Source organism: Vipera berus (assembly GCF_964194415.1).
Source record: "Vipera berus genome assembly, chromosome: 6".
NCBI classification, from domain to species: Eukaryota; Metazoa; Chordata; class Lepidosauria; order Squamata; family Viperidae; genus Vipera; species Vipera berus.
Window position 1 is genome coordinate 45,457,921 of NC_138208.1, and position 15,220 is coordinate 45,473,140.

The 15,220-nt window shown below is 37.2% G+C and overlaps 1 protein-coding gene across 4 annotated transcripts in view; it reads left to right on the top strand.

Moving 5' to 3' along the window:
* Window positions 1-2,298: 2,298 nt before the first annotated feature.
* Window positions 2,299-15,220, top strand: part of TMEM19 (transmembrane protein 19) — a 33,350-nt gene continuing 20,428 nt past the window's right edge. For 2 of the 4 annotated variants that reach the window (XM_081330188.1, XM_081330191.1), the window contains exon 1: window positions 14,274-14,533. In XM_081330188.1, the coding sequence (XP_081186314.1) occupies window positions 14,453-14,533 (81 nt within the window). In that variant the 5' untranslated portion in view covers window positions 14,274-14,452. Of the gene's footprint in view, window positions 2,352-14,273; window positions 14,571-15,220 lie in introns of those variants that run through there. The other 2 variants (XM_081330190.1, XM_081330189.1) reach the window with 2 other exon arrangements.

The window sequence follows — 15,220 nt, forward strand, 5'->3', positions numbered from 1 at the left end:
CTGCTTCAAGGAGGGCCTGGACCACAACCTGTATCAGGCATGCACCTACCGGAAAATTCCTGAGCAAATCTGTGAGTACTGGATGGAAGTGACCCTAGACATTGAGTTTGAGTGCTACAAGAAACCCAGGGCTCCTGAACTGAAGCCAAGGTGAAGCCAGGAAAGGCACCAGTTTGGAATTTTAGAGTTGGTTTTACTTTTGACTGTGCCAATATTATGTATCCAATAAACATGTGCTTTGAGGAAATTTCAAGCCTCAGAGTTCTGACTTATTTGGTTTCATTAGTCAGAATCTTGACATTTCCCTTGTCTCTATTCACCTATAGCAGGGGTGTCAAACTGCCAGCCCGCAGGTTGGACATGTCATCTGGAAGCCGCGCCCACCCCATTGCTGGCAATGGCAAAACTTTCCTGATACGTTGCATGACGTAATGTGACGTCATGAGTTTGACATGTCTGAGCTATAAAAATAAACCAGTAACAGTTCTTAGAACTCAACTTCTCATAAATCTTATGGATTTTCATCTATATTAGATTACAATATATCTAGATTAATGGATTCTAGTTTTGTGCTGAATTTCATGAATAATTTTATTTCAATTTTTCTAAAATTGAATAATTTTCTCAAAATTTTAAAAATGCTTAGAGTAGTGTAATAAATTTTATGTTTCAAATTATGCCCTAGTTACTGTTTGAAGTGGAAGTGCCTTAAATCAGGGAAAACAGGCCCTCTCAATATCATTGGATGTCCATTAGCTGGCCATATAGAAATTGAGATCAAACAGCATTTGGAATACCATAGGTTTCCAGTCCTTGTTTTGAATGATTTTGTAAATGAAAACTGTCTTTTTTGAATTGGGTTTTTTTGTTTTTTAAATGCTAATTATAAATTGACATTTGAATACATTAAGATATATCACATTTGCTCAGCCATGTGGCTGAAGAAAAACAGCAATTATGTATTACTCAATGATGTATATCTCTAATTCTATGCATTTAGACGCAATAATAAAACCTATGTGATACGATAAATTACCACTGCACCTGAATTTTGTGTGACTTACTTTTGATAAAAACATTCAGAGTACGGAATGTCTGGTATGCTAGATCCTCCAGAAAATGTACAGAATTGGGTTACACAGACATGAAAAAATGATGACAGTGGATAGTCCAGAATTCTGTTTCTGTGCCAATAAAATATGCTGGGTGGATCTCCAATTTTGCAAGAGCAGAATGATGGAATAAATTATAGATATTACTTTGATGTGAAGCCTACATATTAGGGCACACCCTCTTTCTTCTTCCAGTGCTGTTTTGTCTTTTAAGTAAGTGAGTCATGAGAGAGAGCCTAAATTCTTCCACATAAATGAAAGAACGTGAATGAAACGAATTTAGAGTGGGCGAAAAGGAAACCCAGATCATTTTTTCTATTCTATTAGAAATTATTGTTATTGACAACTTACAATGACACGTTTAACATTTTCCCAGGATTCCCGGTGGTGATTGTGAGATACATATTTCACTTGCATTCCATCGTTCTTGGATTTCAAAGCTGTAGAAGATTCTCAATAATAGGTAAGTAATATCAGTTCTGATATTTTACATATTTATTTCTTCTATTTCAATCTATCTTTTAGATTTTTCTTTCTACCTGTACCACTGTGAGAAAATTCTACAAAATTTTCTAGCTCAAATGAGGCATGTTTTCTTAATACAACTAGTGCAGTTAATATGCTGGCATTGAAATGTATAGCTGAGAGTCCTGAATGTATAGGTATTTGTACAACAGTCTCATTACACTTAAGACAATTTTATCCAAGGAATTTTATTTCAAATATTGGATTTCTATACATCTCCCTTCAGAAGCTCTATTGAAATCAGCAAGGCTTACTGCCAATTGGATAGAGATTTTTATTTTATTTTTATTGATTATTAGCAACATTTATTTCACACAATATTCCATATGTTCCTTTTTTACATTTGATGTGTGCTATATTTCTCATGTTATAGGTGTATAGTCAAAATGCTTACCAATTAACCAACATGATTATGAGAAATAGAATGGAAAAGAAATAAATGAAAACAGAACTGGAGGTCAACTGTGATGCTGAAGCTAGTGATAGAAATAGTAGCTTGCAACATGAATATATGCAATTGTAGAAAAGTGGTCTAAGATACTGCCCAAAACTTTTATTAAACTGTCAGTACTAGTGATGCAAGAGAACATAATCGACTAACTTCCTAGGGAAAACAACTAACAGGAACAGCTACCTAGGTTCTTTTCTGGTTCGCATTGCATCTGGTACTTGCTGATCAACAGCAGCTTGATTATTGCTGAGACTCTTTAGAAGGTAAGCTTTGCATCAGGCATTCATATATTTTGGTTAGGAATAGGCTTTAAACTGCTATTGTTTATCAACTGTGCATATTTTGACCAGCTTTTTAGATTAATTATTCAATCTTTTACGTTATGTGTTCTTTGAGTCTTGGGTTGTAGTCCTGTTTCTCCTGTGTACTCTCAAAATATTTTATTGTTGGAAATGGAATCTTAAATGTTCTCTTCCCATCTTCAAGTAGAGCCAAGGTTTTGCATACTTGGGTATTAGTTACTGTATTAATCTGTACAAGATATTTTCTTTATTGGTCTCCTGGTTTTAATTTAGGGTATTGTACTATTTAAAAAGTGTTTGGTTTAGGGGAATGTTATGTTTTTTTTAAAATATAAATCTTGGGCCAGCATTTATTACAAATTTAGTTTTCTTATTGACAGGTTTCAACAAAGCCTGTAACAGTAATACACATGTTAATGTGTCTGGCCAGAGGAGGCAAAAAGTTCAGGAAGAATTATGAAGTTCTGTGATAATATTGATATATGTAAGCTTAAAATAGGCAACCCAACATGTGATCAGAAAGAGGAGTCAAGACAGTAAGAAGGAAAAAAATTACGTAAAGCAACTGTTGAGTCAATAGTAATGGGATAATTGCCAAACAACAGTGACTGCTATCAGAAATTTAACACTTTCAAGAAAAAAGTATGACTACTTTTGATATTCAAGAACTGGGTTTTTCAGGTCAAATCTGGGATTAATTTGAGGACATCCCAATAAATAGGCAGAAGTATTAGGAATGTTTGCTGCCTTGAGTTGACCAAAAATATTTTTAAAAAGGGAGATGAAAATTATAATAATAAAGGACTCAAGTGTGAGACAAATCATAATATTACATTACATAACATTACACTGCATTACATTTGTGTCTGTGTATATATACTGTCTTGATGTGGTTATGGGGCTTGTGTGCTCTGAGAAAGATAAGAGCCATGCCAGGGGCTCAACCATATTGGAAAGGTCTCATCTGAGCCAGATGAAGAGTGCCTCTCCCATAAACAACATGGTGAAATGTAATTTATAAAAACCTATTCCAGATCATTCATTACCTGAGTCAACAAAGACTGTGTTATGTGTTGGAATTCCTGGACAAATGCTGAAAAATGAGTTACAGGACTTAATAATAATAATAATAATAATAATAATAATAATAATAATAATAATAATAATAATAATAATAATAATAATAATAATAATAATAATAATAATAATAATAATAATAATTTATTTATATACCGCCCTTCTCCCAAAGGACTCAGGGCGGTGAACAGGGCAAGAATAAAAAATACAAAGTTACAAAAGTTAAAAAAGAATTAAATATATGCCCACTAAAAACGGTAAATACAAATATTAAAATAACAATAAAAGACCCCACCAATCCCCCATCAGGCCAGGCCGGCTTGTTCAAATAAGAATGTCTTTAGATCGCGGCAGAAGGAGCGAAGATCGGGCGCCATCCGGAGCTCAACCGGTAACTGATTCCATAGCTCAGGGGCGCCCACAGAGAAGGATCTCCCCCTGGGGGCCACCAATCGACATTCTCTGATCGGTGGCACCCTGAGGAGGCCCTCTCTGTGGGAACGCACAGGGCGAAGGGAAGTTGATGCCGGCAGCAGGTGTTCCCTAAGGTACTCCGGACCCCTGCCATGTAGGGCTTTAAACACCATTACTAGTACCTTGAATCTCACCCGGAAGACAACTGGCAACCAATGCAGCTCACGGAGCAGAGGTGTGACATGGGAGTATCGGGAGACTCCCGATACTCCCATGTCTTAGGACCTAGGACTGTTAGCTGAGCATCTGGGGCCAGCAGCTGCAAAACTATTGGAAGAAAAGGTGTTTGTTCATCACAAATATACAAAGATTGAAAACAAAGAAATAATAATGTTATTTCAAGTCCAACAAGAAGAGGATATCTGAAAAGAATGCTCCAAATGTGGAGAGAACATTCAGAATCTAAAATAACAGAGGTTAGCCGATTAACATCGATTTATAATAATAAGTATTCACAGAAGCAGAATTGAAAGAACTGCAAAGGTCTACATAGGGGCAAAGAATTTGATGCCTTGCCAGAAGTAACAGATCTTAGAGGTAAACAGTGGGGACTCAGCAGTAGAGGAAGCCAGCATAGCTATTGAATTGTTTTCATTCCCAAACCAGGCTCCCTCTTTTTTTGTCTTTACCTAAAAAAGAAAAAAAACTCTCTTAACTAAAAAAGAATTGAATCAATGTATCTAGAACAGCACCAAAATAGCAGGAAAAGGTTGTCTGCATTGAAGCTTGTGCCAAAGAAATAGCTATTTTTTTCCCCTTTCAATGACCCTGAAATCCCTTGCACCAATGTGGAGTTGGGGCGACTGAATGGAGGCGAGTGTTTACTGGCCGGATGCCCTTCCTGCCACCTACACAGAGCTCACAGCAGATATTTTCTCTTTGCGCCCAGAGACAGGTTTCTTGAATACCCAAGAGACTAAACTGGCCTACAAGAAAGATCAAATGAAGAATAGAAAAGAGAGATAGCAAGGCAAAGTATTACATGACCACTACATTAAAAAAAAACCTAGCAGGCAAAGTAGATACCAACAAGACCTGGCAATGATAATAGCAAGAAAACTGAAAAAAGAGACAGAGGGGTTAATTCTGGCTGCACATAAGCAACCCTTGAGAACCAATGCATATAAATGCAGAATTGAGAAGACAACATATGTAATTTCTGCAAAGAAGCTAAAGAACAGTGGACTACCTGGTTAGCTGATGCAAGATCGCACAGACTCACTACAAGCAATGGCATGACAAAATAGCAATAATGGTGCCTTGGAAGATTTGTAAAAAAATACCATTTGCCTGCAAACAAGAACTGTTGAAAATATAAAGTAGACAAAGTAATAGAAAGTGAAGAAATTCTGGGACTTTAGAACTCAAATGGAGAACCAACTGTCACATAATACCCCAGACTTAACAATAGTTAACGAAGTCAAAGTTGTCTGGATAGTGGATGTTACAGTACCTGGAGACAGTAGAATAGAGGAGAAAGAACTGGAGAAGAGTAACAAATACAAAGACTTGGAAATATACTGTAAGTAGAATGGCTGTGGCAAAAGGAAGCAAAAAATAGTACTAACAGTAATAGGGGCCTCGGGTGCAATCCCAAAACCTCTGGAGTACTACTTGAACACCAACAGCATTGACAAAATCCCCATCAGTCAACTGCAAAAGCAGCTTTATTTGGAACAGCTCACATCCTGCAATGATACCTTTAACACCACCAAACATCAGTATCTGCCTTTCTCAGGTACTTAGGAAGAACTTGATGGTTGGATAAAAGCACCATCCAGCTTAAATATCTGGCTAACTGTTCAACTAACTATAATAACAATAATGCTTAAACAATCCAATCCAGCATGTCAGTAGTACAAAAATAACCATGACTGAACATTGTATGAATGCTAAACATTGAGTTCACCCAATATAGCTTTGTTATTGCTTAGAATTAAGTTCCTAGAGCCGCTTTGGTAATGCATCATTCTACTTTCAGTTTATGCTTTTATACTAATATAAAAATTATCACTGGAATTTTCATCATAATGTAACTCCTGCACATTATTTTTGCTTTACTGTATACCTATAGCATTTTTATTTACAGCCAGATCTTAATCTTTCATGCTCCTGTTTTCTACGTAGATCTTCATATCTGGAAAAAGTACCACTATTGGCACATAATTAACCATTTTAAAAGTTCACAGCTTTTATCATGATCACTATTATTTTAGATATAGAAGGCTACCCAGCTCCAAAATTACCTTCGATGGAAGTGCCCACCCTCCATAGCATTCACATGTAACACCCACCTGACTGGTCTCCATAGCGCCAACCTGTTTGTAGCTCTCAACTGCCAGTCTGCTTTCCTGGGACATGATTTTAACACCTCTTCCTATATCGTGGTCATGTAAGATTCTCACTTAACAATGGCAACAGGGACTGCCAGGCTTGCTGTCACTAAGTGATACAGTTGCATTGTGCTTTATGACCATATTGCTTAGCAATTGAAATTCCAATCCCATTTATCACCCTAATTCAAATCATCCAAATCACCAGGAAACACAGATTCCATGGAACTTTAATGGTATGCTTCAAAAACTAAACATGTTTGTAAGCTAATGATATGACTGTAACAAAGACAAATCTAATCAGGAGATGTTTATGTATAGAATAAATGATTCACTGAACTGAAACATTAACCACACTGTCCTGGATTTACAAGACAGCTAACATGCTATTGATAGTTTGGGATGGAATGTGCTAGGGAAACCACTTCCAGGGTGTTTTGCATTGGCATAATTGAGGTGTATTCAGATATAATAATAATGGTTTACCAGAGGACATGGAGCAATATATTAATCTGAGTGATAAGTGGAACATTAATGATTTCTAAATAATTGTTTACTTAGCTGTACCACCAACTGTAGTTGACAAAGAAGCCAAATTCTTAAGCACCAGTGTTTGCAAAAACCCTCTTGAAAATTAAAAACAAAGTATGTCTTTTAACAAAAAAATATAATACAATCCTATAGTTGTCCATTTACAAGAAGGGGTCTGCAGGAGTGCCACCTTTGAAATGAAATCCCATTTTGGCTTTGCAGGAGAGAGCAGGCCACAAGAGCATCTTCCTGACTAATTTCAAGTGGTCCTTTCCTTAGTTCTTGTGAAGACCAGTTGATTGATTATGTCCCATCAAGTCATTTTTCCATCCCTAGGAACCACATAGATTTTCTTCATGATGATCTAACCCTAAACTGTTTTTTCAAGCCTCCCAACTCTGCATTCATCACCACTGTAAGTGAATAAAAACCTATAAGCATAGTTATGGGTTTCTTCTGAAAAAATAGTAGGCTAGTCTTTAAACATGGGTTTAATGTTCTGAAAAAGTGCTGCTTCTATCTTCTGTCACCCATAACCAAGAACAGAATGAAACATTAATTGTCTGGAGATCTGTAATTTACTGAGCACAGGTGTACAGCATCACAATTGCTGTTCAGAAATAGCCTGACCAACAGGTTACAGGTACAAAGGAGAGATTGCAAAGATCACTGGGAGAGTTCCTAACTGCTTTACCCCACATCCTTTTATGCCTGAGCATATTACTTGAACCAGACAAGTTAGTTAAACCTGTGTTTTAATCATCCATCTAAGTTCACCCCATCCTGCAATCTCCCACGTTATGAAAAGAGATTGGTGGTTGCTTTCCCCCATCAGGATGACACGTGGTAGAAAGATAACTGAGATAGCCACAGATCCTAACTTGCCTGTGTTGTTACTCTGGCAAAGTAGATATCAACAATGAAAGCACACAGTATATGCCAATATGAATTTTTTGCCAGCTCAACGATGAATAGATTTTATGGTGAGGAACAGCTCATAGCAATATTCCTATGGATATTTTTATATAATAAAAAAAGGATTGCAGTAAGTGAAATATCAGTATCTGTATACTTTTAAAAAATATAACCAAGCCAATATAATCTTCATTAAGAGAGCCAACACACACTTTTTTTTACTGAAGTAATCTTTCACTTCTAACAGGAAAGATCATGACTTTGTCAGAATAAATAGGAAGGAAGAAGTAGAAAGATGATGGATTAATCATAATGTCCAGTTTATTCTGTGCTCTTTAGGTTTTAAATTAAGGTTCTGTTTCAGGCCTTCTGGAATGATTTGATTGTTATTGTTAGCACTGACAAAAATCTTTTCAGCCATATTGATAGTTTTAATCTCAGATTTCAGCTCCTTGAGTAAATTGACCAGAATTATAGCCTTAAATTCTTACTTTATGAATAGTTGTTATAAATGTATCTAATTTTGAACAATGAAAAGGTTAAGTGCAAACCTATGTTAAAACAATATAGCCTCAAGGTTATGAAAAAGATAAAAGAATTTGGAAAGGTGGCAGGACTGAAAATAAATAGAGGAAAGACCAAAATGATAACTAAAAATCTTACAGATAAGCAAAAAAAATCAATTGTCAGAAAATTACAGACCTTCAAATAGTTAAGAAAATCAAATACTTGGGGATATATTTAACAGTAATGTGCAACAATAAAAAAGACAACTACGTAAAATTATTAAAACAAATGAAAAGGTTAAAGTTTTCCAGTCAGACCTGGAAAAATGGAAAAATCTACAACTTTCAATGCTAGGGAGAATAGCAATGGTGACGATGAATATTTTACCAAAACTACTCTTTTTATTTCAAACAATACCCATAAAACTGGGGAAACACTTTTTTGATGAATTAAATACACTGATTTTGAAATTTATTTGGCAAGGCAAAAAAGCTAGAATTAGATTGAAAATGCTACAAGAAGCAAAAGAAAATGGAAGATTTGGCCTGCCACCTTGGGCTTTATTATCAAGCATCTGTATTAACTTGGTTAGAATAATTGATAACTCTTAAGAGATAAAAGATTACTATACCTACAGGGGCATGACCTACAACTTGGATGGCATGCCTTCTTATGGTATGGGAAGAATAAAATACATACTTTCAAAACCGCTACATAAGAAACGTACTTCTTCTAGAATGGGAAAAAGTAAAAGCTAAAATCTACATGAAAATACCTGGATGGCTTTCAACAATGGAAGCGTTTCTTCACCCAAACTTAACTATGAGAAAATTGTGACCTATAAAGACATTTTGAATACTGAAGGGAAACTAAAACCCAGACAAGAACTGAAAGAACAGGGCACTGATCTGTCATGGTGGCCACATTTACAAATTTAAACAAGATATGAAAAAGATGTTAAAATATCTGGATTTTATAAGAACAGATAGAATTTGAATATATATTTTTGGCATCAGATGAAAAATTGATTAAGAAACTCTATAAGTATATGTTAAATTTAAAGATGGAAGAGGAACAAGTTAAAGAAACAATGATAACATGGGCAAAGAACTTTGGGAATAACATAGAGCTAGAAAACTGGCAAACACTTTGGGAAACAAATTCTAAAATAATAATAAGTTGGAAGGGACCTTGGAGGTCATCTAGTCCAACCCCCTGCTAAGGCAGGAAACCCTATACCATTTCAGAAAAATGGCTGTCCAGTCTCTTCTTAAAAACTTCCAGTGTTGGAGCATTCACCACCTCTGGAGGCAGGTTGTTCCACTGGTTAGTTGTTCTAACTGTCAGGAAGTTTCTCCTTAGTTCTAGGTTGCTTGTCTCCTTGACTAGTTTCCATCCATTGCTTCTTGTCCTGCCTTTGGGCGCTTTGGAGAATAGCTTGGCTCCCTCTGTGGCAGCCCCTGAGATATTGGAACACTGCTATCATGTCACCCCTCACTCTTCTCTTCGTTAAACTACACATACCCAATTCCAGCAACCGTTCCCTATATGTTTTAGCCTCCTGTCCCCCAATCATCTTTGTTGCTCTTCTCTGTACTCTTTCTAGAGTCTCAACATCTTTTTTACATCATGGTGACCAAAACTGGATGCAGTATTCCAGGTGTGGCCTTATCAAGGCATTGTAAAGTGGTATTAGTACTTCATGTGATCTTGATTCTTTCCCTCTGTTAATGCAGCCTAGCACTGTGTTGGCTTTTTTGGCAGCTGCAGCACACTGCTGGCTCATATTTAAGTGATTGTCCACTAGGACTCCGAGATCTCTCTCACAGTTACTACTATTGAGCAAGGTACCACCTATACTATACCTGTGCATTTGATTTTTCCTGCCTAAATGTAGAACTTTACTTTTTTCACAATTGAATTTCATTTTGTTAGATAGTGCCCAGTGTTCGAGTCTGTCCAGATCCTCCTGTATCTTAAGCCTATCTTCTGGAGTATTGGCTATTCCTGCCAGCTTGGTGTCATCTGCAAATTTGATGAGTTCCCCATCTATCCCCTCATCCAAATCGTTGATGAAGATGTTGAAGAGCACTGGGCCAAGAACAGAGCCCTGGGGCACCCCACTACACACTTCCTTCCATTGAGGACCACACGCTGAGTATGGCCTGTCAGCCAGCTACGAATCCATCTGGTGGTGATGCTGTCTAACCCACATTTTTCTATCTTAACAAGTAGTAGGTTGTGATCTACTTTATCAAATGCCTTACTGAAGTCCAAGTAAATTATATCTACAGCATTCCTCTGATCCACTAGTTTTGTCACTTGGTCAAAGAATGCAATAAGGTTTGTCTGGCACGATCTGTTTTTGACAAACCCATGGTGGCTTTTAGTGATAACTTTGTTCGCATCAAGGTGTTCGCTGATTTGTTGTTTGATTATCTTTTCCAGAATCTTCCCAGGTATTGAGGTCAGGCTGATAGGTCTGTAGTTTCCTGGATCTATTTTTTTTCCCTTTTTTGAAGATGGGAACTACATCAGCTCTCTTCCAGTCCTCTGGTAGTTCCCCAGTGCTCCAGGATCTTTGAAAAATATAGTTCAGTGGTTCTGAGATCACGTCTGCCAGTTCCTTGAGAACCTTGGGGTGTAATCCCTCTGGTCCTGGTGATTTGAACTCGTCTAGGCTGGACAGGTGCTCACTTACCATTTTCTTGCCTATCTTAACTTGCGTTTCTATTCTGTTTTTTATGGCACTGGTTTTGGTAGGTTGGACTGTTTTTTCCCTTTATGTAAAGACAGATGCAAAAAACGAGTTAAATAGTTCTGCTTTCTCCCTGCTGCTTGTCACCTTCTTGCCACTTTCCCCCACTAATGGACCAATCATTTCCTTAACTTTTTTCTTGTTTCTTATATGTTGAAAGAAGCTTTTTTTGTTATTTTTGACTTTGGTCGCAAGCCTTAGTTCATTTTGACTTTGGTCGCAAGCCTTAGTTCATTTTGAGCCTTAGCTTCCCTTACTTCATCTTTGCAGGCAAAGGTGGTGACTTACAAAGAAAACCTATTAAAAAGTTCTACAGATGTCCCTTAACAACTGTTAGGTTAGCGAAAATGTTTAAAAATATATCTAGTAATTGTTGGAAATGTAGATAAAAACCAGGTACATACTATCATCTTTGGTGGACATGCCCTAAAGCCAAAAGATTTTGGTCAAGGAGTTTAACATGTATTCATAAAGTAAACATGTATTCGTAAACTAAACATTGGAACCCAGACAATATATTGTTGCTAAAATATTAAGGATTTATGTCTATAAAAATTAATAAAATATTGAAAAAACATAAGTTTTTATATATTTTTGAGTTTATCCAGTATTAAATACCAACAGTACATCATTTCATAAAACATTTCTTTTAAGCTATAATTTAATATACATTTTTGTCCACGTGTTTTTCCACTGTTTAAGCTTTATACACAAAATTCTTTGCCCACTGGACCATGCAATGCTTTTACACATTCAGTCTCCAAATTCAATTTCAACAGTAGTTTATAAATCTTGCAATAATGCTTTCATCATTACCACACAGTACAATTTCCAATTCATTTTTTACAAAGTCAAATCCATAATTTTATCTAATTTAAACCTCCTTTCAATTGTAAATATGTAAACCAGTGACAGATACATTCTTCTGATTCCAGTTCTTCTTTGGATTTAAGGGTAGGTTAACCTTGATTAAAAAGTATTATTTAACCGTAGGTCCACTAGTCTGGCCTCGCTGTCATTTCTTTTCTAAAAGAGGCTTTCTGAGGTGACACCTGAAGAGAGGTACTTTTGCAGAGATTATTGTATATTTGTTCCAAACCCTTAGGATGGCAGTGATTATTAAAACCAACATTTATTTTAACCTTGTCATACCATAGGTAGGTGCGCCATCCAAATCTTAGTTCATGGCCCTCTAATTCAAATGGTCTATTGTTTTCAAGTCGCCCACTCTTTTATCCAGACCAAACAGGCATCACAACACAATTTCAAATCTGGTAAACCCAAAACTTTTTCTTTAGGACAAAGTTTATATCTTTATTTTGGTGTTTTTTTCTTGCCATATATTACATTTGGAAATATCCATTTGCCATTGATTAAATGGAGTATCAGTTATAAGTATCAGTAAATTCTGAAATAAAAAATAACATCTTCGGTAAAACATTTATCTTAATTACAAAGATTCTACCTGATAAAGAAAATTGCAAGTTATTCCATCTTCATAAGTTTTTTTATATCATTCCACACAGGTACAAATTTGAAACAATTTAGAATTTGTATTTGTCAAAAGATATGTAACCCTTTTCTTCACCTTGAAACCTGACTTTTTTGTCAATATTTCATAATCCTGAAAAGCCATACGCTCAACATTTAGTTTCTTATCAAGTATTTGATTTCAGTTTTTGGATCTTGCAGAAATATAAGTCAACATCAAATGGTCTCAATTTATAAACTTCCTTTTTAATATCTATGGCTGTTATTTTCTCATCTAATATTCCTATTCAAAACTTCCAGTACCAAGATAAACAACAAAGGAGTTAAAAGAGACTCTTGTCTCATACCCTTTTGAATTTCACATACTTCAGTTAAAACTCCATTAATAATGATCTTTGCTTGGAAGTACAAATCACTTTAACTCCTTGAATAATTTTCTCCCTGAAGTTTATTTTCCAGGGCTTTAAACATACAGAGCCATTTAAATTGTCAAAGGCTTTCTCTGCTTCCAAAATATTATGCTGGAAGAAATTGTGCAGTAAAATGATGGGTCCAGTTATTGCTAAAACTAAAGTGAAATACACATTCACACACACACACACACACACACACACACACACACTCAGAGAATCATTTAAGTCAGGGGTCTTCAAACTTGGCCCTTTTATGACTCGTGGACTTCAACTCCCAGAATTCCTCAGCCAGGCACGCTGGCTGAGGAATGCTGGGAGTTGAAGTCCACGAGTCGTAAAAGTGCCAACTTTGAAGAGCCCTGATTTAAGTCATTCCCAGATGAATGTTGAATTATCACCCGTGAATTTGTCATTGAGCTTTAAACAAAGAAAGGCATCTTATGTTCACAGGTCTAACCACTTCAAATATTTAAGATTCACCATTTATAGCTTCTATTTATGATGAAGGGGAAATTCAGATAAAATGTGAACTTTGCTTAGAAAAAAGTCTCATTGAGCACTGTTTATGCATTTAAAAATGAAACTGATAAAACTAAATTCCTTTTCTACTTAAGGGATTTGATTTAGTTACTTAGGGAAGGACAGAAAACTTTTTAAGTACTGAAAATTGCTGATGGGGCGACTGAGCTTCAGTTGTGTATAGCAGTGGTAGGAAAAGCTAAGAATTTCAGGGATAGGCAACCTATAGGCAACCTTTTATGACTCGTGGACTTCAACTCCCAGAATTCCTGAGCCAGCGGAAGCAATGGAGCGCATAAAAAGGAAAAAGTGGTTTTGATGAGAAAGGAAGCATTCTAAAAAGCGCCCGCAGTGGTCTTGATTTTTCCTGATGAAAAATAAAGTTCTAAAGCTCAACTTTAACCCACCCACGAAAACGCATGCGCGTTAGAAGTAGACAGCTAGAGATAGGAATGAAGTAGAGTGATAAATGGTCTACGCTCAGTTCACGCTTGATTTGATACTGTATTTATTCCAGTATCCATTATCACAAATTGGAAAGCCTGGCTGTGATACTTTCTTGAACCATCAGTAACATTACAGATTAAGAAACAATTATAATTGTGGCGATTCATGGGGAAACCGCCCAAATGCAATAGTTTGAGTCGTCCTAATAAAGGCATCAATCAAGGATTCTCTGCTTTGCAAAATCCGACGTTACTTCAAATAACCTCGTTTGAACCTACAGATCCGTTGCATGCTTTTGGTGGAGATGCTTTTTTCCCCCATTATTATTATAACGCAGCCCTATCCACGTTGCTCGGAAGTTACTAAATTATAACTGGTCTTGACTAAAAATGTTCTCACTGAAGTTTAAACTAGAAGCTTCGCGTTTTGCAGTAGCAGCAGCAGCAGCAGATAGGAGGGCAAGCTGCCGTTCAAAAGCATTTGTACCTCTACTCGCTCATTATTCCCCGGAAGGACAAACGCGACCCTGCTCAAGATTAACTCGGAGGAGTGGTCTCGAGTGAGGGTTGCTTAGCGTTGCAGCGGGGTTCGGCACTGATGGGGCTTCCTTGCCGTCTTGCTGATTTGATCCGAGGCTCGCTGGGAAGAGGATGGAACAGTATCTGCCTCCCCAAGAAGGTCGGCTGAAGCCAGGCGAGGCCCCACTGGCCCTGAGGTGTGTCAGGAAGCTGAGATGCAAGCTCGGCAGGCTCTCGGCGCCTGTTAGGCGAGCTGCTCATGCTTCCCCATACCCGTCCTTACTCGTAAGGAGCTCCGTTTGCTCTTTACTGTGTACCAGGGGTAGGCAACCTCGGCTCTTTTATGACTCATGGACTTCAACTCCCAGAATTCCTGAGCCAGCATAGCTGGCTCAGGAATTCTGGGAGTTGAAGTCCATGAATCATAAAAGAGCCGAGGTTGCCTACCCCTGCTGTGTACTAAACATCTTGGACATCGAGCCCAACAGCATTTGCATCCAGTTTTGGTCACCACGATGTAAAAAAGATGTCGAGACTCTAGAAAGGGTACAGAGAAGAGCAACAAAGATGATTAGGGGGCTGGAGGCTAAAACATATAAGGAACGGTTGCTGGAATTGGGTATGTGTAGTTTAACGAAGAGAAGGGTGAGGGGTGACATGATAGCAGTGTTCCGATATCTCAGGGGCTGCCACAAAGGAGAAGGAGTCAAGCTATTCTCCAAAGCACCTGAAAGCAGGACAAGAAGCAACGGATGGAAACTAGTCAAGGAGAGAAGCAACCTAGAACTAAGGAGAAACTTCCTGACAGTTAGAACAATTAACCAGTGGAACAACCTGCCTCCAGAAG